At 42.8% G+C, this 25,844-nt stretch overlaps 2 protein-coding genes and 3 non-coding genes across 5 annotated transcripts; 2 read left to right on the forward strand and 3 right to left on the reverse strand.

Moving 5' to 3' along the window:
- Positions 1-5,452: 5,452 nt before the first annotated feature.
- On the forward strand, positions 5,453-19,262 carry prox3 (prospero homeobox 3). The gene is made up of 6 exons (XM_006802461.3): positions 5,453-5,777; positions 9,869-11,736; positions 11,858-11,965; positions 14,375-14,487; positions 15,053-15,158; positions 16,906-19,262. Exons 1-6 carry the CDS (start codon positions 5,660-5,662, stop codon positions 17,077-17,079), a joined length of 2,487 nt encoding a protein of 828 aa, XP_006802524.1. The 5' UTR covers positions 5,453-5,659; the 3' UTR covers positions 17,080-19,262.
- Positions 13,397-13,470, reverse strand: trnai-aau (transfer RNA isoleucine (anticodon AAU)). The gene has a single exon. It is a non-coding gene; the product is annotated as a tRNA-Ile (tRNA).
- On the reverse strand, positions 13,686-13,759 carry trnai-aau (transfer RNA isoleucine (anticodon AAU)). Its single transcript has one exon. It is a non-coding gene; the product is annotated as a tRNA-Ile (tRNA).
- Positions 19,263-20,299: 1,037 nt separating the features above from the next.
- tmem179ba (transmembrane protein 179Ba) lies at positions 20,300-25,134 on the forward strand. The gene is made up of 6 exons (XM_087837662.1): positions 20,300-20,494; positions 20,877-20,997; positions 21,762-21,958; positions 22,595-22,732; positions 23,330-23,408; positions 23,709-25,134. Exons 2-6 carry the CDS (start codon positions 20,899-20,901, stop codon positions 23,889-23,891), a joined length of 696 nt encoding a protein of 231 aa, XP_087693788.1. The 5' UTR covers positions 20,300-20,494; positions 20,877-20,898; the 3' UTR covers positions 23,892-25,134.
- Positions 24,083-24,164, reverse strand: trnas-gcu (transfer RNA serine (anticodon GCU)). Its single transcript has one exon. It is a non-coding gene; the product is annotated as a tRNA-Ser (tRNA).
- Positions 25,135-25,844: the final 710 nt, after the last annotated feature.

Genomic DNA, 25,844 nt, shown 5'->3' on the forward strand with positions numbered 1-25,844 from the left:
ACCTCTGAGAGGCACTGTTGACTTATGATTATAACCACTAACAAACGCTGTAGTGCAGAAACTCATGCTCCCTGTTCATGTTAAAATCAGGTAAATGTCATATTTGTTTTCCGCAGATGAACAATTTTTAGCACAAAGCAGTGAACTGGGGAGGAAACTGAAACCTACCTGTAGCCGAACTCTTCTGCCTTCAGCTATACTACTTAATGAAAAATTGATGCTACAGGTTTTGCTTTTTTGCATGCCGAATTGGATGTTAAAAAAACGGAAAGATGGTCCAAAAAAAATAACGTTTAGTGACAGTGACTATATCTGCATATACTTGATCAGTCAAATCAATTTTTCATGCATTTTTGTGACCAAGTATGTAAATGAAGGTAAACCACGATACGCACCGACTACCTTTTTGTTAGGGGATATTTTGGATGTTTGACTAAGAGAAAGAGATGAAATGCCAAAAAAAAAAGATGGAAAAGAGAAAAAAAGATCACAGCCAGCACCAGAATCCCTTCTCTGGAGAGGAGAGAGGGATTGAGTGAGCGCTGGAAGGACAAACAGATGGAGAGGTGACAAAAAAAGGGAGGCCAACGAGAGGAAAAGGCTACCCTTTCTCCCACCACATCGAGGGGTTGCAGAGTGTGAGACATGACAGAAAGGACGGAGGAGAGGGGAAAAAAGACGGGATGAGATTAGAGGATAAGCAGAGATCATCCCTCCATTGTTAAAGGGATGGGAAAAAAGGACCCTCCCTCTTCCTCTATTTTCCTCCCCTCCACCATACCTCCTCTTTTTTCTTTTTGCATGCTTTGTTTTGACCATTGTAGTGAGCTTGAAGTGGATGGAGGGATGGCGAGAGAAAGCAAGAGATAACATTGCTCCATCCTGTTATACATCCCTCTTTTCCTCTCATCTCTCCACCTCTCTACCTTTCTCTCCATCTCCCCCTCGTTCTAGTGCTCCACCTGTGAAATGTAGAGGATGTGAGATAGGAAGATGGAGAGACAAAGAGATGGAGGGAGGGTGGGAGGTTTGAAATCACAGGGGGGGTAGAGCCTCACAACATTAGCATGCTGAGAGTGTCAGCACTCTCCTCTTTTTTCTCTCTCTCTCTCCCTCCATCCCCATCCCTCACTCCGTCTCTTTCTCCTCACTGGTCACTGCAATTATACCATCAAAACACTCCAGCCTGAGAGCATAATAGCTTCCCCCTGTGCGTGTGTGTGCGTTATCACGAGAGATCAAAAGAAAGAGATGTGTGTGTCGGTGTGTGCCTGTGTGTATTTGTGCATAATTTAGTGCCATACATGGTACATTACGTGTGCATGTATGACATAAAGGGCAGCTCTGCGTGTGTGTACCCATTCTGGATTTGCAGCATGTGTGGGTGACATGAGTGTGTATGTTTAAGTATCTTTTTGAGTCCTGGTGACTAGAAAAACTGCTTCTCCAACCCCTGACCAAACACACTCTTAAGCGCACTCTAAGAGACCCACTTTGCATATGTGTGCGCGTCTGCCGAGTTTCTATTTACACACACTCTCTCGCACTGGCTCACACTAATGGATGCATGCAGGCATACAGTCATGCCTCTGAGAGACAAACCGTTATGACCTACATGCCCAGTGGGTCATCATCAAGCCAAACTGCACACTGTGACACCTTCGGGTGTCTATACACACACACACGACGCACAAACACTTTCTCTGACTGTTTTTATTTTTGCTCTCTCAACTTCCTCTATTGCGCTTCCCTTCCGCCCTCTGTGTCTTCCTTTTTCTCTCTTGTTCCCTAACACACACATACACACTAACCCCCCTCTGTGAGCTTGTTATTCCTCTGTCCATTCGTTTCTCTCTGTCACCTTGCCCTAAGCTATTTGAGTACACTTCTGCCTCTCGTTCTCCCTCTCCTCTCTCTGTCTCCCTCTCTCTCACACACACACATGCACGCACAACCATTTGTTCTCTTTCTGTCTGTCTGCTTCTCTCTCACCCTTTCTAGCCTGCCTGTCTCTGTTTCTGCCCGTCTTGGCATATGTTAACAGCCTCTCTGTGTCTCTTTCAATTTGACCCAGAGCCTGAACGTCAGACAAAGCGTATCAATAAAAGCATGCAGAAAGAGTTTCAACATTTGAGCACGACTCCACCGATTTTAGACAGAAAATTCAGTTTTTTTCATCCGGTGATAACTGTTTCTGTTTCCAAGAAGGAAAACAACGTCTAAAAATGAACGTACCTGATCACTTTCACTGACATGGTCATCAGTGGAGCCAAAAGCCTGCCTTCAGACTGCAAAGAAGGCATGGACGTCCAATAAGGGTTTAATTGAAATATGTCATTGAGTTGCATTATGGGAAATGTAGGATTCAGTCTAGTATGTGTGCTTACTTCAGAAATAGGTGTAATCTATGAAAACCAAGCAACCCAGTGAAACGATCAGACTTTAAAGCATGTCGCACACACACCGCAGCACCGAAAACCATCAAACGCTACAATGAAACGTCTCTCATGAGGACAGCCCTGCAGGAAACAGAGTCCCAGTGTTACCTTTGCTGTCAGTGGAGTTACCAGCCAGTTAGCTGGAACATTGTGTGATGTTATTAACAGGAGAATGATCCAATTTGCACCTTGAGGCTTTTTAAAGGTGAAGAAGGAGCGATATTGAGTTAATATCTGCAATATCTGCTGACCCACCTGTTAAAAGGGAGTTTTTCTAGCTATCTTTTCTTCTAGATAGATAGATAGATAGATAGATAGATAGATAGATAGATAGATAGATAAATAGATAGATAGATAGATAGATAGATATGTGGGGACTCTTTTAAAAAGCTTCCAAGTGACATCCTATGAAGCAGATTTAGAGGAAGCGCAGACTTTGAAAAGTTCATATCAAAGCAAAGGGTGAACACTTTTTGAAAAATCAAAAATGTCAAACATATGTTGCTTTGCTTTACACATTTTTTGAGTCATAGTTTCCTGTGTGTTGTTTCACTGTTCTGATGACATTTTGATCCAAAAAGCAGAAAAAAGACAGTAAATAGAAACCCTTGAATGAATGGATGTGTTCAAACTTTTGATTGTTACTGTACTACAATGCAGTAATGCAACCCTGCATTCGCTGATTTTTTTCTCGCACTAATTTGGAGTTTTTGACTTTGGCTATCTGATTTATGGAAGCTGCTTTTTCTCTTTTTGAACTAGTTCAAAAAATATTTTGACTTGTGCCTGCAAAATCCTCCAGGGTGTTCTCAACCTATAGTTGCTAAGTTGGGGAGATGCTGAGCAGGAGATTTATCATAACGCTTTTATTTAAACTCCGCGTTCTTGCCAGAAAAACGTTTTAGAGCCCGATAACCAAAACAACTGGTAAAAGTGGCTAAAGGACAGAGCAGAGCTGGGGCCAGCCGCAGCGTTGGGTGATCATTTTCTGCTACTTTGTCACTATGATTGGTTTTCTCCTGTACTGAAAATACTCATCTGACCCACTGTTGACATCAAAGTATCGATTAATGCAACTTTAATTAGATTTTTATATCTATTTCTCCCTTCACCACCCACTCGCTGCCCTCCTCTCTGCTCCCAGCATTTTCTGTCCTCTAATTTCGTCTCTCCCCGCCATCACTCTTTCACTCCGACTAAATCAATGAACATACACTTTATGCCATTTATTGATCTTTTCGTATCTATCTATCCTCACCCCCTCCTGCTCTTGCCCTCTCCGTTTCTCTCACTCTTTCCCCCCACCATCCTTTTTTCACCACTTTCTTTCTCCCCTTTGAATATATAATCTCTATCCCTCTCTTTCTGTCAATCTCTTCTCCTTTTTATCTCTCGCTCTGGGATATCCTATTTATATGGCTGGCACCTTCACGCTCCTACCAGAGAGTGTGTGTGTGTGTGTGTGTGTAAGAGAGAGTGAGAGAGAGTGTTTGATGTTAGTCTAAGTGGTTAACATAATATGAGCCCTCAGAGAGATGACGTTCAGGCACTCACACACAGACAGACACACAATTTTAGGCTTTTTGGTACGCTTTTTTTGTGAACAATTTGTGCTTTTTAGTATTCTCCAGCTTGTGCACCAGATCCATGTATTATCTATCAATTGCATTCTCCCACTCTGTCCAAACACACACACACACACGGTCGCAAATTCACAGCACACACACACACCTTTGTTCCTCAAACGCCTTCCTAGAATGACAAAAACCCAGCATTATCTTTTGTTATTTATTATTGCAGATGGAGCCATTATTTCATGACCTCGCCATCTCTCGTTCCTCCTCCCTCTGCATATGTTTTTATTTATTCAGACCTCTCCCTACCTCTCTTTCCTGCCCTCTCCTCCTCTCCGCGCGTTTATGTTTATTCAGATACGTCTCCCTCTTTTTCTCTCCATCTTTCTCCCCTCTTTCTCTCCCTCTGCACCCATGTGTCCAGCTTTTGTTACAAGCCTTGTTTCCATAACAACTGCGACCTTTCACTCAGTGCATAATCAGTTTTAATCAGAAGTAGAGAAAGGAAGAGATGGGATGAGGCAGAGGTGTTGGGGGAAGGGGGAGGGGGGGGCGTGATTTAGGTGATTCTCGGATACGTGAAAAGAAAAAATACAAAATTAACACAAAAAGATTGCAGTTTGAAAGCGGCCCCTGGTCTCATTGGGAGAGCCTGTGAGCAGTTTAGTGGTGGGTTTGGGTGGGTGACATTCCCAGCAACAGGTTACTAAGTGCTGCTGAAGTTAAAGCAAAATGTTTCCCTGCTATCAGGGTGTCTGTGTAATTAAAGCAGGCAAGCTGAAGTAGAGCAAGGACATCTGTAAAAAAAAAAAAGACCATTGTGGTCCACTGAACATGGGTACCTTTGCACTGCTGCTTCCAAATATTATACCTATGCATTTTAAAGGCATCCTATAAATCCACATTTACACTGTTAAATTCACATAATTTGTGTAAAATAAGATTAAAGCTGCCACATTTTAAAAATGAATACATTTAGACAGAGAGTCTTTAGATACTCTGCTGTGTTTGTCTTTATGCCCAGGGGTGCTGGATCTCACGGACAGATTCCTGTGGTCAGATAAAACTGTTAATGACTGACCGGGTGACAGTCGGCGGTAAATAAAACCTTCGCAGTGCAGAGAATGTGCTGCTGAAGGTCTGTGGCATCACTACTGTAACACAAACTGAAAAAATGCTTCTCGGTTTTTGGTCAGAGTAATTTCCCCTTAACATGTTTATGGGCTCGTCTGTGGATAAGTAGCCTTCTATCACAAACTGCTACGTGAATTATATAAAAGCCAATTAATTTCAAATGAATCGACGATTTAATACAGCACAGTGCGTCTATGTGTGTCTGTGTGTGTGTGTATACTGGGGGTCTTGCCAACATGGGAGGGACCGGACTGTCAAGTGGACAGCTCTCGAGCCCGCTCGCCCGCCCACCGCGCGCCACTCCACACCGGGTGCAGCGCGTGAGGTTGATGCCAGCCAGAGATAGATGGATTGGCGAGGGAGGAAAAACCTGCACAGTGACACAACTAGAGTAAAGAGGAGGCGTTTGACGAGTGAGGGAAAACTGAGAGAGTTACGGAACAAATCCAGAGAAGAGGGAAGCGGGAAAAAGCAGGAATCCTCCTGCTGACTGGTTCCTGTCTGCCCGCACCGATGTCCAAGGCCCGTCCGGTGACAGCAGGAGACAACCAACCGAGACAGAGCGCACAGAAACGGCCGTTGGGGTTGGAAGGCTTCGGGGAACCGCTGGAGCTCTTCTCTGTGACTGAGAGTAAGTTCATTTTAAACTTCAAACCTCTGCCTTTAATATTTGCCATTTACGGCGTTAAAAGAGCTACGAAGGTCAGCGTCTGCTCGAGCTGCTCGCCTCTATCTCGCTCTGTTTATATTTTCTTTCATACTGCGACATTAGTCCGCCGCTGCCAATTAGTCACAGGACGCACAACGCGCGCGCGCACCCGCACAAACTGACCGCTCGTGCGTCAGAATCGCCAAAGCGGATTCGCGTGCCACAGCCGGCAGATGTTGCCACGCGGAGGCTTTAAACACTCTATTAATTATTGAAAGTGATATAATTACGCCACAAATAGATAGAATATAACCTATGTGAAGGGGGGGGAAAGAAATGGCCCCGAAAAATGACTGACCCAAATAATTTATAACATAAAAAAGTCCTTAGCTAATATTTTTTTTTATTTTGTATGTTATAAATCCATAGTTATGAGTTACATTTATCCAGCCTTTGTTTAAGTAACACAGCTCTGCTTAAAAATACGCTAATTAAAAAGAAATTTCATTCGACAAGTATGGTTGCAACCCAGTATTAAGAACATTTTAGTAACCAATGTGTTATTATTTTCCAATGTTAGAAAATGAACTTTTTGAATGTAATTTTCCAATATAACATACTTAAATGGATCATATAATACCAGTGCGTTATCTGTGCTTTGTTTCATGTGTGTTTTCGCTCTTGTCAGTCTACCCAGTGACAGCTCCGGCAGTCCAAGAGCACCATTCTTAAGCCTAATCTAGTGGTTAATGGCTTTCATAGTCATTGCTCATATTTTGTGCAGCTTGCACTGGCTTTGAAAAGCTAATCTGTCCCTGTTATAAGCCCATTGGTTGGCTTGCCATCTGGGCTGTATTATAGTAGAGAGGAGAGGGCATTTGAATAATTGATATTTAGCTATTTATAGGAGGATTATTCTCTTCATGTTTCACCAGCGAATCTATCTATCTATCTATCTATCTATCTATCTATCTATCTATCTATCTATCTATCTATCTATCTGTTTTGTCTAGCTATTGTTTTTTGTGATGTGTGTGTTTGCGTTTGTGCATCCTTGTGTGTGTGTTCATATTTTCTGTATTTTCCTGTACCTCTGTCAGTCCTTACATCTGTCCTGTCCTTACATCTGTTCAGTGAGCTGTAGTGTATCCATCTGAAGTGGATTAGCGGTGTTATCAAAGCTAAGTAGGACTACTGCTCATGCACACGTAGGCACACAGACACACACATGGACACACACACACTTGCATATGCACACACACTACGTACATGCTGCTCTCACTCTATTTCACTCCACAAGGACCATTGACCATTGTTAGCCCTCTCTCAAGCCTCTTTTGCTTTTGTGCAAAAGTGTGTGTGTGTGTCTGTGTGTTCATGTGTGTGTTTGACGGTAAACACTCTGATCAAACAGTGCTTAACAAGCTGCCTGAACTGATAACAGAGAGAGGAGGAAGAGAGGATGAGAGAGGAATGGAGAGGAAGGAAAAGGGGTATCGGGGCAGAAATGAGGTTACACAGTGATATAAAATAGGAACTGGGATGTGTGTTTTTGATCTTGATTAAACAGTGAGATGTACTGTCGTTTATAAGCCTGGCATTCACTGGTCTCTGCTTTACAACCTTTTCCAGGAATTGTAGGCAAGCCATATAGCATTAGCCTGGGAGTGTAATAAGCACCTAAATTTTCCACCATACAATGTTTTGTCTTTTTTTTCCCCCAAGCTTCTGTTATTGTGCGTGATCCACATCTATGTGCATTTATCTTCCTCAGTTTTCTCACATATATTTTTCTTTGATACTTGCACTGTCTAAGACAACACACGTTCAAGCACAACAGGAAGGACAGCCTGAAGAGAGGAGGGCGATATGTGACAAAGATCATGAGCCAGATGTTAACCCTTCCATTAGGTCTTAGTTGGTGCCACAGGATGTCGCTTCCCTCACTGATGAAACTGATCTTTTCTGTGCTTTCTAGCTAAATGTACTCTCTTTAACACTGCCACAATGAACGTTTAGTTTTTGCTCTATACAAATACATTGGAGTTGTTTCTTTTTGCTATTAAAGTGAAAGTGATTGTGTCCTGCAATAGACCAGTGACCTGTTTTGCTGTCCAGGTAACGTTCCAGCCATATCGTTGTGATGGGCACTCATTCACTGTCAACCAAGTGCAGTCACAGATAAACAGAAATATTTTCCTAGCAGACATTTATGCAACCAAAACAGCCTCTGAGATTTTTGCCCTTACTGCAGTGCGCTACAATTGAGTGGAACTAAAAAATGACATTGGAAAAAAATTAAAAGCAACCAGAGCAGATAATCCACATAAAAAATCCCTACAAACCTTTTTTAGTAAGATCTGTTTCTTCTTTAAACAGTAAAAATTTTGGTGACAGGGTCCCCACTAAGGACGGCGAGAAAGGTGTGTTTTATACACGGTTTTATTTACACACTTTTTATACTCGATCTTTGGCTCTCTTTGTTAACAGTTTTGTGTTTTCTTGTCTCCGGCCCCACATTTACTGTCAGAGGAGAGGTTAATTAGACATGCCCAACAGGTTTACTGCTCTCTTCATCAGACACTACTCCCCCAAACACACTGCTTCAACTCTCCCTCTTGTGACTGAGCCCAGAAACCACACCCCGCCAGCACAATTGTACACTGCTCAAAAACAATCACGCTGTATACCTATACTGTTATCAACTGGGTAAAGTTTGACGTAAGTGAAAATGATCAACCTACGGAGTACTGAATTCATTTGTATGGCCCCCATGTGCTTGTATGCATGGCTGAGAATGTCAGGGCATGCTCCTAGTAAGAAAACGGATGGTGTCCTGGGGGATCTCCTACTAGATCTGCACCAGGGCATCACCGAGCTCCTGGACACTTGGATTTAGGTCAGGTGAGTGTGGGAGCCAGTCAGTGGTATCCATTTTTTCAATCTTCAGGAACTGCCTGCATATTTTTCTGACATGAGGCTGTGTATTGTCGTGTACGAGGAGAAAGCAGGAACCAGTCTGAGAGTGGATCCAGGGATTTATCCCCATGCCCGATGGCAGTCAGGGTGCTGTTGCCTAGCCTGCAGAGGTCTTTGCATCCCTCCATTGATATGCCTCCCCAGATCATCACTGACCCACCACCAAACTCGTCATGCTGAATGATGTTACAGGCAGCATAATGTTCCCCACGGCTTTTCAGACCCTTTCACATCTATCACCTACACTCAGGGTGAATCTGCTCTCATCTGTGAAAAGCACAGGGCGCCCTGCTAATTCTGGTATTCTGTAGGAAATGACGATTGAGCTCCAAGCTGCCAGGCAGCGAGCACAGGGCCCACTAAAAGATGTCAGACCCTCAGGTCATCCTCGTGATGTCTGTTTCTGATTGTGTGGTCAGAGAGATTCACACCAGTGGCCTGCTGGAGGTCATTTTGTAGTTCTTGCAGTACTCATAGTCCTCATCTTTTTCCTCCTTGCACAAAGGAGCAGATACCGGTCCTGCAGATGGGTTAAAGACCTTCTAGGGCACTGTCCAGCTCTTCTAGAGTAACTACCTGTCTCCTGGAATTTCCTAAATACTCTTGACATGGTGCTGGGAGACACAGCAAATCTCCTGGCAATGGGAGGTATTGATACGCCATTCTGGAGGCGTTGGACTGCCCGTGCAACCAGCAGTCACACTGACACTAGCCAAATGCAAAAATAGTGGAAAAAACAATCAGAAAAGACGAGAAGGGAAACATGTCAGTGACTTCCACCTGTAAAACCATTTCTGTTTCGGTGGTTATCTTATTATTTCCACTATAATCAATATCATTATCCAACAAGGTTGACTGATTTAATGCTAGTTTCTTTTCTGTTTTGAGCTTTAAAGATTAAATTAAATATTAAATCATTTTGCACTTTGAGCACTACACACAAAACTATGATCATCTTAATAATTGGTATGAAATTTAACCTCATGTATGTAACTTCATTTGGCTGTAAAACACTTGCTACTACTCAAAATATCACAAATGCAGCAATTATAATCCTTATTGTGTCTCTTTGTGTCCCTTCTGCCTCTCTACAGCCATGGATTCACCCACAGATCTTTTTGATGATTCTGCTCCCCAGATACATACATTTGCTCCAACACTCAACTCCACAGATCTTGCTGGAATCCATCCTCAGGCTAATGCTGGCCGCCTTACTCCTGCCTTTAGACCCCCCGGCTTTCCACTGATCCACCATCTCCTCCAGCCAGGTGGAGGCCCCAGGAGGATCGGAGGGCTGCTGAACACAAGCCTGAGCACACACAGACACCTGGAGGACAGAAATGTGGAGGAAGATGAAGGAGAGAGGGATGGACACGTGGAGCAAAGAATGGAAGGGGGAGATGAGGGGGCGATAGAGGGAAAGGACGACTTGCTCGGGGTTAAGAAGAGGCACAATGACGCGGCCCTCGCAGTCGAATGGAATCAGGACATCCTGAAAGTGAAGAGGATGAAGCTGGAGAACCGACAGAGGGATGGAGAGGCGGATGAGGGAGGCAAACAAGGAGGGAGGGAAGAGAGGAGAAGGGAAAGGGAAGAGCTGAAAGAACAGCTGGAGGAGGCAAGGGAGAGACTGCAGGCTTTGCAGGAGAAAGTGTGGAGAGCTTTTGGGGAAAAGCACATGGCCGAGGATGAGAAGAAAAGGAAGCGCAGAAACGGAAGCAGCGGTGGAGTTGATGGGAGAGAAGAGGATGTAGGGCTAATAGAGGAGGAGGACATGACAGAAGGGATGTACGATGAGGAAGACACTGATGGCGGAGAGATGGAAAAGGAATCATTTTCCCTGCTTTCCGAGTCCCCTTTCGACAGCTTCCACAAACGGAAAGAGGAGCTGCAAAAAGACCGAGAAAGAAGGATGGAGAGAGGAAGAGGAGGGTTGCACTTGGAGGGTGTGATGGAGGGATCGGGGTTGTGGCTGGACTGCGGAGGTTTGGTCAGAGGAGACTGGGATGGCGGGATAGATGACGAGAGTGAGGAGGGAGGGCAGAAGTTTGCCGCGGCGCTGAAGCTGGAGTTGGGCAGCGCTGTGGCCCGGGTCATCGACCGAGTTCTCCGCCTTTACACCGAGATGACCGATTTCGCTCCTTCCTCTCCTCCCGCTGCCATCTCTTTTCTCCCATCTGATCCGGGAAGTGACGGAGGGAAGGAGAAGGCAGTGTGGATGGGGCTGTTGACGAGAGGAAGAAGAGAAGAAACGATGAGCGATAAGGAGGAGAAAGCAAGAGGGCAGGACGGAGAAAGAGAGAAGCAGCTCCACAAGATGAGCAACGGGAGCGCCCTGCCCCCCCGACCACCCCGTCGGACTGAACCGTCCGATTTAGCGATGCCACTGACTCTTCAAAGGTCACCTGACACGCGAAAGGCCTACCCACTCCTTGGCCCACCTCTCCCCACTCACCTCAATCCCTCTCACCCAAACCTCTCCCTGCACCACCCTTCTTTGCCTCGTCCTCCTCCCCTTTCTCACCCTCCCCTCTTGCCTCCAGCCTCTCAGCCCAAGGATCCCTCCTCCTCCTCTTTCCACCCGTCTTCAACCTCCTCCTCTTCTTCCTCATCTTCTTTCCCTGCGCCTCCCCCTCCTCCCCCGCCTCCACCCCCTCCTCTCCCTCTCCCCTTGCTCCACTACTCAATGCAGCAGCTTTTCTCCCGCTCACTCCACCACCCTCAGCTCCCCCACCTCCCGTCATCCCGCAAAGACTACCTGAACTCTGACCCTTTCTTGGAGTTCTCTTCCCACCCATCGTCTCACCCCTCCTTTCCCCCGCTCCCCTTGCTCGGCCACCTGGACCCGTCGCTTGCACGCCACGCGCACGGGGGAAGAGAGAGGGAGCGAGTGATGAGGGGAGATGGGGGCATGCGAGGAGGAGGGATGGATGGAGGAGAGCTCTACCTGACTGCTGGAGGGATATCCTTTTGTCAGTGTGCTTGAAAGAATGAGGATGAGAGCTATGTGTGTGTGTGTGTGTGTGTGTGTGTGTGTGTGTGTGTGTTTAAACATGTATCTCCTTAACTCACCTCATATGTACACCCAGGAGGGCTTGTCACCCTGCCATCTGAAGAAAGCCAAGCTCATGTTCTTCTACACTCGCTATCCCAGCTCCAACACGCTCAAGACGTATTTCCCTGATGTCAAGGTGTGTGAACACCAGCTCAGTGCTGGAACGACAATTTCACTTTAAAGTGATTATTTTTTAACACACCTTAAAGTCACACGGCAGCATATCAGCCACTGCGTTTTACACACCTGTTCACTGAAGGTTTTTTCCACTGACAATTTTCTACATTGTTAAAACAATACGGACGACGTCGCAGCTATGAAATGCCAATTAGGCCAGTTTGGCTGCTGTAGTATTGGATATTATGACTAAGGAAGGAGAATTGACTGTCCAGCATTTCTTTAAGACATGAATGTGAGTCCATATATTACAAAGACTTTAAAGGTTTCTTCAAACAGGCGCAGCTGAGGGAAGAAGGACCAGAAGTTATTACTGCTGCAGAGACTTAAAAGCTTCTGAAATCTCCAGTTAACACTGAAAATTAGTGCCCACCACACTGCTTCCTAGAATCTTAAGATTAGCTGTTTTGAGGGAATTATCAGGCGTTTGGGTCAAATTGCTGAAAGAATTTTGTACTTCTTATTTTTTTTACAATTTAGTATTAAGTAAGCATAACAAAGGATGAACATTAGACTAGTAGATATCTGGGCTGTGGTCTGGTGAGTCCAAATTTGATAGTGGTGGGTTCCAACCTCAATTCCTTTGTCTAAGATGAATAGATGATGTGTGCGTGCGGTTGCTACCACGTGGGGTTTTCAGATTACACTGTTAGCAATTCATTCATAATTGAAGACAGCACTTAACGAGTGTTTGGTTTGCACTTCGTAGCTACATTGTTTTTTTTTAACAAGACAATGAGGCACATCTTCAAGGTCTTGATTTGAAATGATGCAGCGCTGCTTCAGATAACATGAATCCCCCAAAAGTATGCAAAAGCTGCTGCTTTGAAGAATCTTGAATTTATTCAAATCTTTCATTACTACATAAATTCAGTTGTGTTATAGTTGTGAGGTGTTGTAGGAGTTTCAAGGAAGTGAATAGTCCTTGAATGACTTTTGAGACATACTGTAGCCTAAACAAATATAGTTTGAACAATCTTCTAAAAAAATTTAAATTGACTGTAAGACTGCAATTATTGTAAGGCCATCACTTAAATCACCTAATTAACCAGTGATATACTGGGGGAAACCAGGACATTTGTGCACTCCAAGTATTCAGATATAATAAAATCTTCAGTGATAATACAGAGACACAAAGTTAAAAAAAAACTGCTCACTACTGATGGTGTAACATGTATATAAAAGTGCTTGAATCTTGTAGCCAATGTACCCATATTACTGTGTGGTTTGATTTGATGTATTATAACAGTTTTCTTTTATTAACTCTCTACTAATAGATGCAGTAGAGTCCATATAATATTTACTCTGAAAAAATGTCCAAGCGCTAGCATGTGTCAGGTTATAATGTGTTATACGTATGTAGTGGTTGGTGCTTCACAAAATCTGGAGCTGGCCCGTACGGGGATCGAACCCGCGACCTTGGCGTTATTAGCACCACGCTCTAACCAACTGAGCTAACCGGCCATGTCGCAGTGGGTCTTGGTGGAGCACGGCCAGAGCTGCACAGCTCACGAGTTATTTTTGGAAATTTTGTGGACAAGTTAAAAAGCTGATGTCACAGTTGGACATGTCGGGTGTCAAAGCTCGAGGTGTTTTTCATTTCATTTTAATAAGATTTTCTTCTGCAAATAAAGCGAAAAACAGTTGTTTAAAGAGGCTCAACTGCTTGAAAACGTATGTGGCCCGTACGGGGATCGAACCCGCGACCTTGGCGTTATTAGCACCACGCTCTAACCAACTGAGCTAACCGGCCATGCGCAAACTCCAAAACTGTCACATATTGCCGACAGCATCCCAGGTGTTATTGTTTCCATATTTCAATCAAGTTCCAAAAGACTGGAAGTCAGATTGCAGTTACCCCATTTAGTAATGATAATATTAACTAGCCTACTGGTTACAACTACTTCTCCAAGAAAGTGCCTATCTCTGAATATGAGTATGTTTCAATGAATAAAACAAATGCTATTTTAATTACATCTATGCTGAACTTAAAAATGCATATGCTACGATAAATTATTATTATTACAGGGTATCTCTTATTAAGGTGGTATTATCTGATACAATCTGCAAGCTTACAGTGATTTAGAAGCATAAACAGTGTGGAGTTGCAGAGATTATTTCTCCTCTTGGAGTCTGTGTCAACAGAAAATCTTAGATTAAATCATTTACTTTAATGACCACAAGGGGAAAAGGGGGGGGGGGGGGGGGGCATACAATGTCTTTTGAATGTAATTTGACATAACAAACAAAGTGCAATTAAGTTAGCTCAAGTCAGGTTAATTTAGCATATCGTTGTAAGTGTTTAAAAAAGCACTCTTCTCTTGCTGTCCTCACCTGTTCACTTCCTCTCCTGTCATCCATGGTCTAGTTTAATCGCTGTGTGACCTCCCAGATGATTAAATGGTTCAGTAACTTCAGAGAGTTCTTCTACATCCAGATGGAGCGCTTTGCACGCCAGGCTGTCCGCGAGGCTCTCACCCGGTCGGTTTGGGTTGGCACTGGTTCATGTCAAACTCATTTTATTTGCAATACTTTCATTGTTTCAGTGAGCCTTATGAGTGTGAACATGTTGCCCCTGTTTGATGAGCTGATTTATACATCAGACATCATATCTAACTTTTTTAGAAATAGAGAATCACACATCGCATGATTGACTTTGGAACCGCATGAAGCATCATGGTTTCCTCCATGACAGATATTCAGTTCTGCTATAATCAAACAAACCATTGCAGCTGAGAAATAGATGTCTGCATTTTTTATATCGCTTGATTTGAGAGGTCGGAAAGGCTTATTGATAAAAATATAGATTTTCTTTTTATAACCAGCTATTGTCTGCGAGTGCTCAGGTGTTTAGACACTGTGGCCATGTTGATGTGAACTCATGATGGTAGCGAGTAAAACAAATAGCTATGGGCATAAAACATGACTGCAAAAAGTCAGAAACAAACTGAAGCTGAATATCATTTATGCAAATTATACATGGTTCTCTTCTCTGGTTTTTTATTATGAGTGTATTTAAATGAGTTTGTTTGTCTCTGTAACACAGGGATGGTGCGCCTCGTATTAGCCGAGAGAGTCAGCTGCGAGTGGGACGTGATACGGAGCTTTACCGCATACTGAACATGCACTACAATAAAAGCAACATCTACCAGGTGAGGAGACGCTCTAGTTGCAGCTTTCAGCCTGCCCGTTGTACGACTGGACTCAGTCCTTGGGTGGGGATGTGAATACTCCTCAGCCCTAAGTACAGCGCTAATGGATTATGGATCTTTATGCAGTGCTCCTGTGTTTAAAAGAAAATACCAATCGAGTTAAAGTGCTGTCTACAGCGTCACGGTCGTGGATCATGTATTGAAGGATAACTTGCACTCTGTTTTTGATATCTTTTATAGATTGTCATCTGGAATGCTTTTTAAGGTTCACATACATGCCAAACGCAAGCCATTACTGATTTTCTTAAGCTCAGCGGTCCTTCGAGTTAAGATCATTTGAGCTGAGCTGTTTGACCTAAACAACATTTGACATTTAATGCGTGTACTGAGCCATTCTTGTTGAAAATCAAATAAAAGTCCCACTAAGTGCAAACCAGGTGAGGATTCAATTCAATTCAATTCAATTTTATTTCTATAGCGCCAAATCACAACAAAAGTCGCCTCAAGGCGCTTCATAGATACAGAGAAAAACCCAACAATCATATGACCCCCTATGAGCAAGCACTTTGGCGACAGTGGGAAGGAAAAACTCCCTTTTAACAGGAAGAAACCTCCGGCAGAACCAGGCTCAGGGAGGGGCGGCCATCTGCTGCGACCGGTTGGGGTGAGAGAAGGAAGACAGGATAAAAGACATGCTGTAGGATGGCTGTAGAATATTGGAGGACTCAAGCTGTTTTGTCCTTCAGAGGTCAAAAAGTGCAGATATGGCTGCTGCTTGGACTCTGAATGAAGTCCTGATCTGATATTAATTGGTAAGCTCCGAGCAGCCGATAAGTCTAAGGAGGAAATAAACCTCAATAAATCATGTATAGCGTAAAGATGAAGATATACACTAAAAAGATACTACACCGCTGAAATGAAAAGCACTTATTATTTCGTGTAATGTGCTATTACCTTTAGTGAGCAGAGAAATTATTTTACTTGTATGAGTTTGTGCATGAAAAGGAAACAGAAAATGAAGCACTGTTATATCTCACTGACCTGCTGAAGGACACACACTATCATAAAACAATCATCGCACATTAGTTTCCAATTCTACAGATGATGATTAATTTTATCACCCAAGGTGATCTGTTATTTGTCAGACGTCATTGGATTTAAAAAGGTATTGAGAACGCTAAAACTACTATGGCTACAATGTATCCCGGGAAATGTTCAGGCAGCGCTGAAAAACCGAATCACCTCTGTGATCGTAAAAACAAAGTCACAAGGTTGCTCGAGTTTGAAAAGTCACTCTCGCCTACACAGATTTTTGTCAGTTTATTATTTGATTGAGCCTCAGCTCGGCTTAAAGCTGTGTGCGGTTCAGCTGTGAATAGATCGTGTTCGCTTCTAACGTGTTTTCCGTCATAGCGGCGAAAGAATAGGTCCATTTATAAACAATAATCAATGAGAAGTGAGTGAAAACACCTGTGAGGGTGCGCTGAATGCACATTATAATAACAGGTATTCTAATGTTCTTCCTGTGAAGGCTATGAAACTATGAGATTTTTAGAAAGTACAGAGACAATAAAAACCTCACATTCACTGAAAAACATAAGTTTCTCAGTTTTAAATCCCTCTAGATAAGGTAGATAGATATGTGACTGACAGATTCAGATACTAAACTAAAGTGAAAATGGATTTTTCTCTTCCAGAAGACTTCCTAATAAACATTTCCTCCTTGACATCATATTTTTGTGTGCAGGTTCCAGAGAGGTTCATCGAGGTGTCTGAAGTGGCTCTGAGAGAGTTTTACTCAGCCATTTGGACGGGGAGAGACAGCGACCCCTGCTGGAAGAAAGGAATATACAAAATTATCTGTAAACTTGACAGTCCTCTACCAGATGCATTCAGGCTGCCAGGTTGTCCAGTTGGCTAATGATTGCACAGCTTTTATCTGGTCCATGTGCACAAATGCATGCTCAGACATAATTTGACTAAAACAAGGCATTACGTGCATTAAATCATTCAGAAACTGGTACATTTCAGACAGCGCAAACTGATATGTAACCATCCAAAAGATCATTTAGAACTACTACAGCATTTTGACTGACTTGCAGAGGAATACACACACTTTCTCACACTGACAGGCAGGTTTGGTATACAGGCTCAACAGCAATCCCTCAGTACTGCAGTCTTGTGACCGCACTTATCAAGGAACGTGACCATACCATTGAATTAAAATGGACAGAGCAGGAATTCCTTCTCCAAACATTCTTCAGCAGCCAGCTGCTTGCATGAAATCTAAAGCTATTATTAAAAGCACACTCTCACAGTAGTTTTGTGAAATAGACACAAAATACAATTTTTGGACTTCACGTTCATGGGAACAAATTGACTCTTTTTTTTTTTTTTTAGTGTGGACATTGACGTAAAAGTCAGTCACATAGCAAAGCTTCCAGTTTCCAAGAGCACCAACGTACACGATAAGACGCTTCAGGTCTGTTGTTGGCGTAAGCTTCAGTTTCACTGAAGAGGGTTAGGGTTTAAATTCAGCACTTCTTTCCCCGCTCATTTTTCAGTTGCTGTTTCATTAGCTGGGACCACATCCTCATTTTAGGTTTGACACCATTTCTGGTAGATAATGGAACATGGCTCGAGGATGAATTGAGGCTGTGGTTTGGAGAAGGCCTCAGAGGGGACTGACAGTGACCCGTGAGCCGGGCAAATCCCGCTGTACTAATGAGAAGTGAAGAAAACAAGAACAAACCGCTTGTAGTTGCAATGGGGGGGCGTCACATATAGACAGAGAACTGGAGGTGTTGGTTTGGTTTAAGGGCCAGAACCACTTTCTAGGATGCTGCCATAAATAATATTTACGTTTAAAACAACGTTTTAAAGTCTCATTAAAAAAAATGACAACCTTTACATCCATCCTTACAAACACAATGATTGCAACGAGGGGATATTTCACAAAGTGCGACGACACGTGACTGGAAATCCCACAGAGTTGAAATCGACTGTTCTATTAGAAACGTCAAAGAAAAACGGTGGCTATGGTTACCACGAGATAGCGATCGTTTTGAGATGCGTTGTCCAAATTTGAGCAAGAAGGCTGTTCTTACTGCTGGAAACCAGAAAAGTCAAAGCTTCAGATTCGCTCTGACACACAGTCCGCAGTCCGAACGCGCATCACCTTTTACGATTAGGTAACCGGCTCCTCCGGCTTCATCACTAATGAGCAGTGTTCCTACTAAAATCGCTGCTAAACATTTTAAATATAAAGCAGCGATGTTGCTGTGCGATGATTAACAATCTCGCACAAACAGTACTTAACAATCACACTCAAACATTTCAGGGCTGCCCTCCCTCAGGGGGCGTTCATCATGAAATGACCTTTTAACGCTGGCTTGTGTGTGGGCTTCTCCATCAGGATTTTATCTTTTATTTTTATTTTCTCTCCAACAACATCGTACCGTCACGTTTCATCCGAAGTTCAAAAGATTAAGATTTTCCAAATGAAGTTGATCTTGTTTCACGGCACGATCTGGTCGGTGGGTTTTGTTTTTTTTGTTTTGCTGCTTGTGTATGCCTCTCATCTCTCTGTTCAGTATTAAATTATTATCAAGCTTTTGTACATGCAGTCAAATCAAAACAGCTGTTCTTTCAAGAGGGACATTATATTGAATTTAAAACAGTATAATTAATGTTTTGTTCTTTCCTTGATGTGCTCTTATTGCTGATATATTTACGTATGTTTTTGAATTCTTTTTAAAGTGTTGCTAATCTAAATAGTTCACTTGCACAATAAGTATATATAATTATATACAGTATATATCAACATTTGTTTTCCAAAAAGGGGGAAACTTTCACTCTCTCCGCTCTATATCATGACTTTTATCTCGAGGAAAGATGGGTTTGTCTTCAAGAAAATGTCGACCGACAGCCTCGACCTATCCGTGACGTGTTATCAAGTGCATGTTTCCTACATTTTCGTTTTGCGTTGTAATCTTTTACGTCCCTCTATTTTATATTGTACATAGTGTATTCTTTACTGTAGATCTGTGCCTCGTTCAGACTTTGGTGAATTTTGATGTTTAAACTTATCATGAATTAAAGAGATACAAGGCTTGTGTGATGATTTGTGGATACACACATAGACAAACGGAAGCTTTCTAGTGTTTGGGTCTTGGGGTACAACATTTGTGCCAGCATGCATTAAGGCTTCAACCTAAAAACACCCTCACATGCTCACTGACACTAATACTTTATGATGGCTCTGCCCACCACTTAGTCTCGCCTCCTGAGACAGCAGCACACACACACAAACTCACACTGGCATGTCTACTTTGTTTTTCCAACAATGAGTCCAGTCACCTAGTTAAGTGAAGTTACATTCTCAACATAGTAGCATTATTTTGGTATTTTTGCAAGACTTTCTTTGTCCACATTTAAGAATTATTTGTGAAAAATCCTCGCTTCTTTCTATTTATTAATCCATTCATCAGTTTATTACCTTCTACAACATACCATTTGTTTTTCCACTTACTTTTGTAACCCAGTGGTGTAAATCACATAAACAATTCCTATGAAAGCTAACAGCGCTGATTCATAATTTTGAAGCTCCTTTCTAATGACATATCATTAGAAATTGTTTGGCATGTTATTACAGAAAACAGTTAGTTATTTCTAGTCAGCCTTGAATGAGGTAACACTGGCTATGTGTCAGGAATTAGTAAGCTTATTATTAGTGCAGAGGTGAATCTGACAGGCTTAAAATGTTTGACATATACCCTATAAAAATGACGCGGTCACAGGACACAAAGTCACAAGGTTTCATTAAGCATTCTGGGAAGGAAGCAACACACACACACACACACACTGTGTCTAACTCTAGCATTTCATACCTCCTAACCCTCGAGAAGCTCAGACTTTGACTAACTTGAACCATCTACATATTTGAGACAATACAAACATGCAGTATTTGCTTCCGCGTAAATATAGGCGTTAACATGAGTGAATTAACACATATGTCTAGCTGCAGACTTTCAGTTTATCTTTCTGGGTCATCAGATGAAACTAATTGATTAAGCGAAGAGAAACGATCAAGGGACTTTATGACAAGCAGTGTCCACGTGTGACAAGTAAGCTATTTTTTACGCATTCACGCGCTGCGGTGAAACTCCGAGGAAGCTTCTATTGCTGCTCAAAATAATATCGAGAAGGGAGTTTGGACGTACGATTTTCACTTTGGACTGTTTGACTGTGGGTGAAGGTAATAAAAAAAGATACAATATCACCGGAAATCAAAACTGTTTGACCTCCAGAATAAAACCCGGCTGAAGCACACACGGGTAAGTTAAGTCAGGCTTAAAACATTTTAAATTATGTTTTTGAGACGTGTGGCAAGGTCGTGACAAATATATGAGACCTTTCCTTATTTCTTGATTCATTTTTTCCACAATGTTCTGGCAGTCTGCGGTTAAATAAGAGTGCAGTCTATTTAAACAAACAACTGGCACGTGTTAATCTTAATGGAAAACATTTTCATGTATTTTTTATTGATTAACCCGGACACGTTTACTACTTTGCCTTGCCTTGTTTTTAATCAACTCACTGTCTTCTTAATATTTGCGAATCGTGGTTGCCGGAGGCTTGGTATTTTATTGTGAAGGAACTAACCGGAAGTTGTTTGCCTTGTTATTGCTATCTTCACGGCAGGTCTTTTCTCTGCAGACGCGGACTAAGCTGCTGCTGGATGATGGCGTTAGCGGGGCTACTGGTGCTGGAGTGGGGTCTCTACATCAGCTGTTTTATCTGCGGGATTGTTACCGCAGCGTCTGTCACCATCGTCCAGGTGACTTTTCTAAGTTTTACTAACCTGCTCCATATATTACATGTTGTACGCGTCCTCTTCCGGGTGGACTTTGTAGTGCGTTTGTCTATCCCAGAAAGTTTAGCAAAAAAGAAACAAACTTCTTTTTTAATTTTTTTAATTTTTTTAATAAAAATCCTTTAACCATAATTCAGCATACAGTGTGACAGATTTATATTTTCAAGCTACTATAATTGTTTTCGTACAGCTGCGCAGTTTTCTGGGTGTTACGCGGTAATTAAAAGCAGCGCGAGGGATTAAAAAACTGACACGCGCTTCCACTTTCAGTCCAGTTCCTGCCCACTGTGTCATTACCTTCGGCTTTTCAACTCTAATTTCTCCATATTTTTAATGTTTTTGGACTGTAGACATCGGAGAAGTTACTTCTCGAAAAATGTACCACAAACGTTTAGCGAACTGTCACGCGAACATTGTTGTCTGTCAACAACTGTTCGTTGTGTTAGCTTACAGCTAACAGACGCTCGGAAATGCGTGATATGCACGTGAAATTGTGAACGTGCGTGTGCGCGCGCAGGTTTTTAACTGTACCTCTAGTTCGGATGCTTTGCTCATCATGTGACCCAGACGCCTCTCGTGCCCAATTTGGCTCCCTGCTGGTCATTTATAGACGTCAGATGCGACCGTTGATGCGCTTATTGTAGCATCCAGCAAAGCGCTTGAAACAGTGAAGCGGAACTCAAGCCTTTTAGTGACCCCCCCAACCTCTGTCTCTCTTTTTTTCTCAGGGTAATTTCGGAGGTCACTGTATGCTGTACGGAGCGGTCAGCTACAATGCCACGTCCAAGCTCATCGGAGTCCAGTCGTCCACATCCTCCTCTTTGTGTTACTTTGTGTCGGCCATATCAATCATGGTGGCAGTGGTGTGTTTCTCTCTGTCTGTGTACTGGGTGTACACTTTCTGCAGCGAAGGGGAACTCAAAAGGTGACCACATGCTGTGTGTGTGTTTTTCATGACAAAGTACAGAGTTGCAGTGTTTTTGTGGGTTTAAAAACAATTTTAATCGTCTGTAGTTTTCCTTCAAATATTGCATAAATGCTGGCCTGCTCTGTCATTGTGTCGCTCTTTTGAGCTTGATTTGCCAGCCACAAGAAAGGATATTTTAAGCATTTTGTAGACAGAATTTAACAGATGTCTGCGTGCACTTTTAGGCTGATTTCTTTTAGTTTAAACTGATTGATTACCCAGGAAAATAAGTGTACATGTAAACATTGTTCTCTGTAGCCAACATAAACAAAAGAAGCTACAAATACATTTAGAAAAAGATGAATTTTTGTCAGAGGTTTAAACTGGCATCATTTAAGTAGCTCCTGAAGCTGAACTTAAAGTGAAATCGTGTGTCGCCACAGTGATGAAGCACAGAATAAAACTGAGGTCTGCACAAGCTGCAGAGCTGATACAGAGAAGCAGAAATGCATGTGTCATACCACGGCATGGCGACACAATCACCCATTAGCTTGCATTTTGTAGTTTGACGTCCTTCTTCTGTTTTGCCTCACTTTAAAGAGCACAGTGCTGTTCTCACGCTCTCATCTATTTGTTTTTTCTCCTCCTTCACAGGGAGAATGTGTGGATGAACGTGATTATTGCCATCTCCGGCGTTTTCCTGTTCTTCCTGCTCGTCACGGGCTGCATGTTGAAGATCGGGCGCGACACGCTCTGCTCGTCTGTCACGAATATCGTCCCCAACACTACCAGGTGACACCTGCACTCATCCACACCTGGCACAGGACCAAACGCTTTCGTCAACACTCGCATATGAAAATGAAAATAACATTTGAAAGCTTGTGAGCGTCACTTTCTGTTTGCGTGCTTTCTGTTTTTCCCCCTTTTTCTCCTTTCCAAAGCTTCACTTTACCACCCGCCCACGTTCTCTTAGAGCTCTATATGAAGCCATATGAAAGTAGATTTAGTTATAACCATCTAGTTATTTTACTCTTGGCCTTTGTCTGTCTTTCAGGATGCCCTTTTTCCTTTTAAAAATGTCATCAGCACACAGTTTTTCATCCTTGGCTACACTGTAATGCTCTGAAAGGGCGAGCACTTAAAAGAGAAGCAAAGACGTGCATGGTGTTGTTAGTTTTTAATTGCTTGTTTTGAGCTCCACTTACTTTGATGTTATGTAACTGCAGCTTCCCACTGCTTCCTCTGACAAAACTGCCTGCAGTTTTTCTATTTGTTCATAGAATCAGTGACAAATAATCAAGACTAAATTCATATAAGGCAAATCCATCATGAATTAAATCATAACCCCGGATTTCTTTTAAACTGTCTAATGTTTTTCTGTGTGCAAAGTTGTGAAAAAGCCCAGTCTGAAAAATGGGCCAGCCCACTTGATGGAGAGAGGTTCTACAGCAGTCTACATAAAGCTGAGGTCGGTACTTCATTCACTTATTTTATGCTTTTGGCTGGAGTCACATGGTCCACACATACTAGCTACTGTAATGCTTAACATAAAGAAGCATTATTATGAACTGGAGTCCTGCAGCACTACAAAAACCCATGAATAAAGAGATGCAGTCAAAGTTAGCATATCATGTCAAATGTAAGAGGTTTTATTATATTGTAGCAGCTGATAAAAAGAACTGAAGGACTATTTGAAATCACAGGATCACCACACTGGTGTGTTCAGAGCCTCCAGTACATCTTGTGTGTCATGTTGTTTCCTTCTCAGACGGCAGTGTGGATCAACTTCTTCTTCTGGCTCATCATCGGGGTTTTGGTGATCATCCAGAGGCGTCGGGGCTCAGCGTCCAAGCTGATTGGAGCCGCACCAACTGGAAGCCTTTTCGGGGAGACGGGTGTGACGCCCGAAGAGACTGAGCCGTTTTTCAACCGTCCTGGGAGGCCCCAGTGAGAACGGGTGTGAGCGAGGGGTTATAAAAGCACATAAGACCAAATAGTGGGAGCAGGTGTGGAAAAAGGTTAAATGAAGTGTTTTAAGGATTTCAGCGAACAACATTTTGAGAATGTACGTGGAAGGTTTTACAGATATTAGATTTTGGGTTTAGCAGTATGTTTAAAGCAGCACAAAACCAAAACTCCGCTCGACGAGGATGGGATTCGAACCCACGCGTGCAGAGCACAATGGATTAGCAGTCCATCGCCTTAACCACTCGGCCACCTCGTCACCTGAATGCACAAGCATGCAGAGCCTGTCTGTCTGTGTCAGGACACACTGGAAACACTGAAGCGCTGTCAGGCGCTCGTACTGAATTTACCCATTTCCCACATCTCACCCGCCGCGTCACATCTACGTCTGTGGACTCCACAGAAACGTATCTGTTTTTTATTCAGAGCGAGCTTGTGTTGGGTTTGTTTACACAGCCAGCGAACGGGAGGGTGTTTATCACAAGGTTTGATTTTATAATTTAACTGTGCTCAGATGTACTTTTGACGAGTAAGACTAAGAATTTTCTACATAAAACACTTTTTTTTTTACTAATTTCACAAAACACATTTTACTTTTGTTGACTGTAAAATCCTAAAACACTGCATTGTCTTCAAGTTAAGGTGTCAACACGTGGCTTTAAAGATCACTTAGTATTGATCTGTGTGGTGATTATGTCGTTAGAAACTAAAAAGAAATAAAAAGAAAAACAGGAAGATGTTTCACTGTTTGTTTGTTTTTCAACTCAGAAAAAATCTAACTGCCACTGAAGCAAATCTTTAACCAAATTTGATTGTTGTGTGACACTGACTTTTACAACCTTTAACCAAAGAAGCGTCTGAGGCTGCTGGGTTCATCCACACTGATTCAGTATGCTTCTTTTTGATGAATTATTTTGATTTGACTTGAAACATTTGTTGGTGACCACAGGTAGTTAGCTTACAGTGCCACCGTCTGATGAAACACGCTGCAGCTGAACACTGGAAATAACGTTTAGACGTTAAAAAATTGAAATTCTAACCTTTTCTAAGCTCGGGCCTGACGTTCAGTCAGCTTTGCTTCTTACATCTGACTGTGTGTTTGCGATGCTGCGCTTTATTTGTGACATTTCTGGACATGCTCACGTTTGTCATGGGGAACAGACATATGGAAATGTTGAATAATGTCTCCCTCTGGTGGCTAATAATAAATAAAGATTCACTTGCACCAAGTCATGTGGCTTTATTGTCAACCGTGTGCAGTGGTACAGTACACAGTGAAGCGAGACAGCGTTCCTCCAAGATCATGTTGCTACATGTCACAGAAAATCAACACAAGACTACATAAAGTGCAAGTGTGCAAAAAAACAAAACAAAGTGCAACACCAGACAGAGCGGTGCAGACGCAACAGTGCAATAGAAAAGTGCAACAATGGCAGTGCAAAAGACTGAGCATTGTGCAAAAAGTAGCTTAATGTATGAAAGTGTGTGTTTGAGATTGTGCAGATAAGTGCTTGGTAGTGACGTGTGTGTGTGAACTGAGTGTTCAGGAGTCTGACGGCTTGGGGGAAACAAACTTTCACAGTCTGGCCCGAATGCTCCAGTATCTCTTGGCAGCAGGGTGAAGAGTGTGTGTGAGGGGTGTGTGGGGTCCTCTACAACGCTGGTGGCTTTCCGGATGCAGCGGGTGTGATCGGTGTCTGTGATGGAGGGAAGAGAGGCTCCAATGATCTCCTCGCCTGTTCTCACTATCAGGGATATGTTTATCGTGTTTCTGTGTACAACCTACAGCCTGGTTGTTGCTACCCGCAGATTCATAAGCCGGCTGTCAGATTTTGAAAGTCTGCAAAACCATTTCCAAGATTTCTAGCTAGCGGCTCTGTAAAGCAGTGGTCCAGTGAAAAGTCTCAGCTGTGTTCGATCAGTGTCAAAACAAAACAGG

This window comes from Neolamprologus brichardi, chromosome 3 (genome assembly GCF_056152115.1).
Source record: "Neolamprologus brichardi isolate AB-2024 chromosome 3, ASM5615211v1, whole genome shotgun sequence".
Taxonomy (NCBI): domain Eukaryota; kingdom Metazoa; phylum Chordata; class Actinopteri; order Cichliformes; family Cichlidae; genus Neolamprologus; species Neolamprologus brichardi.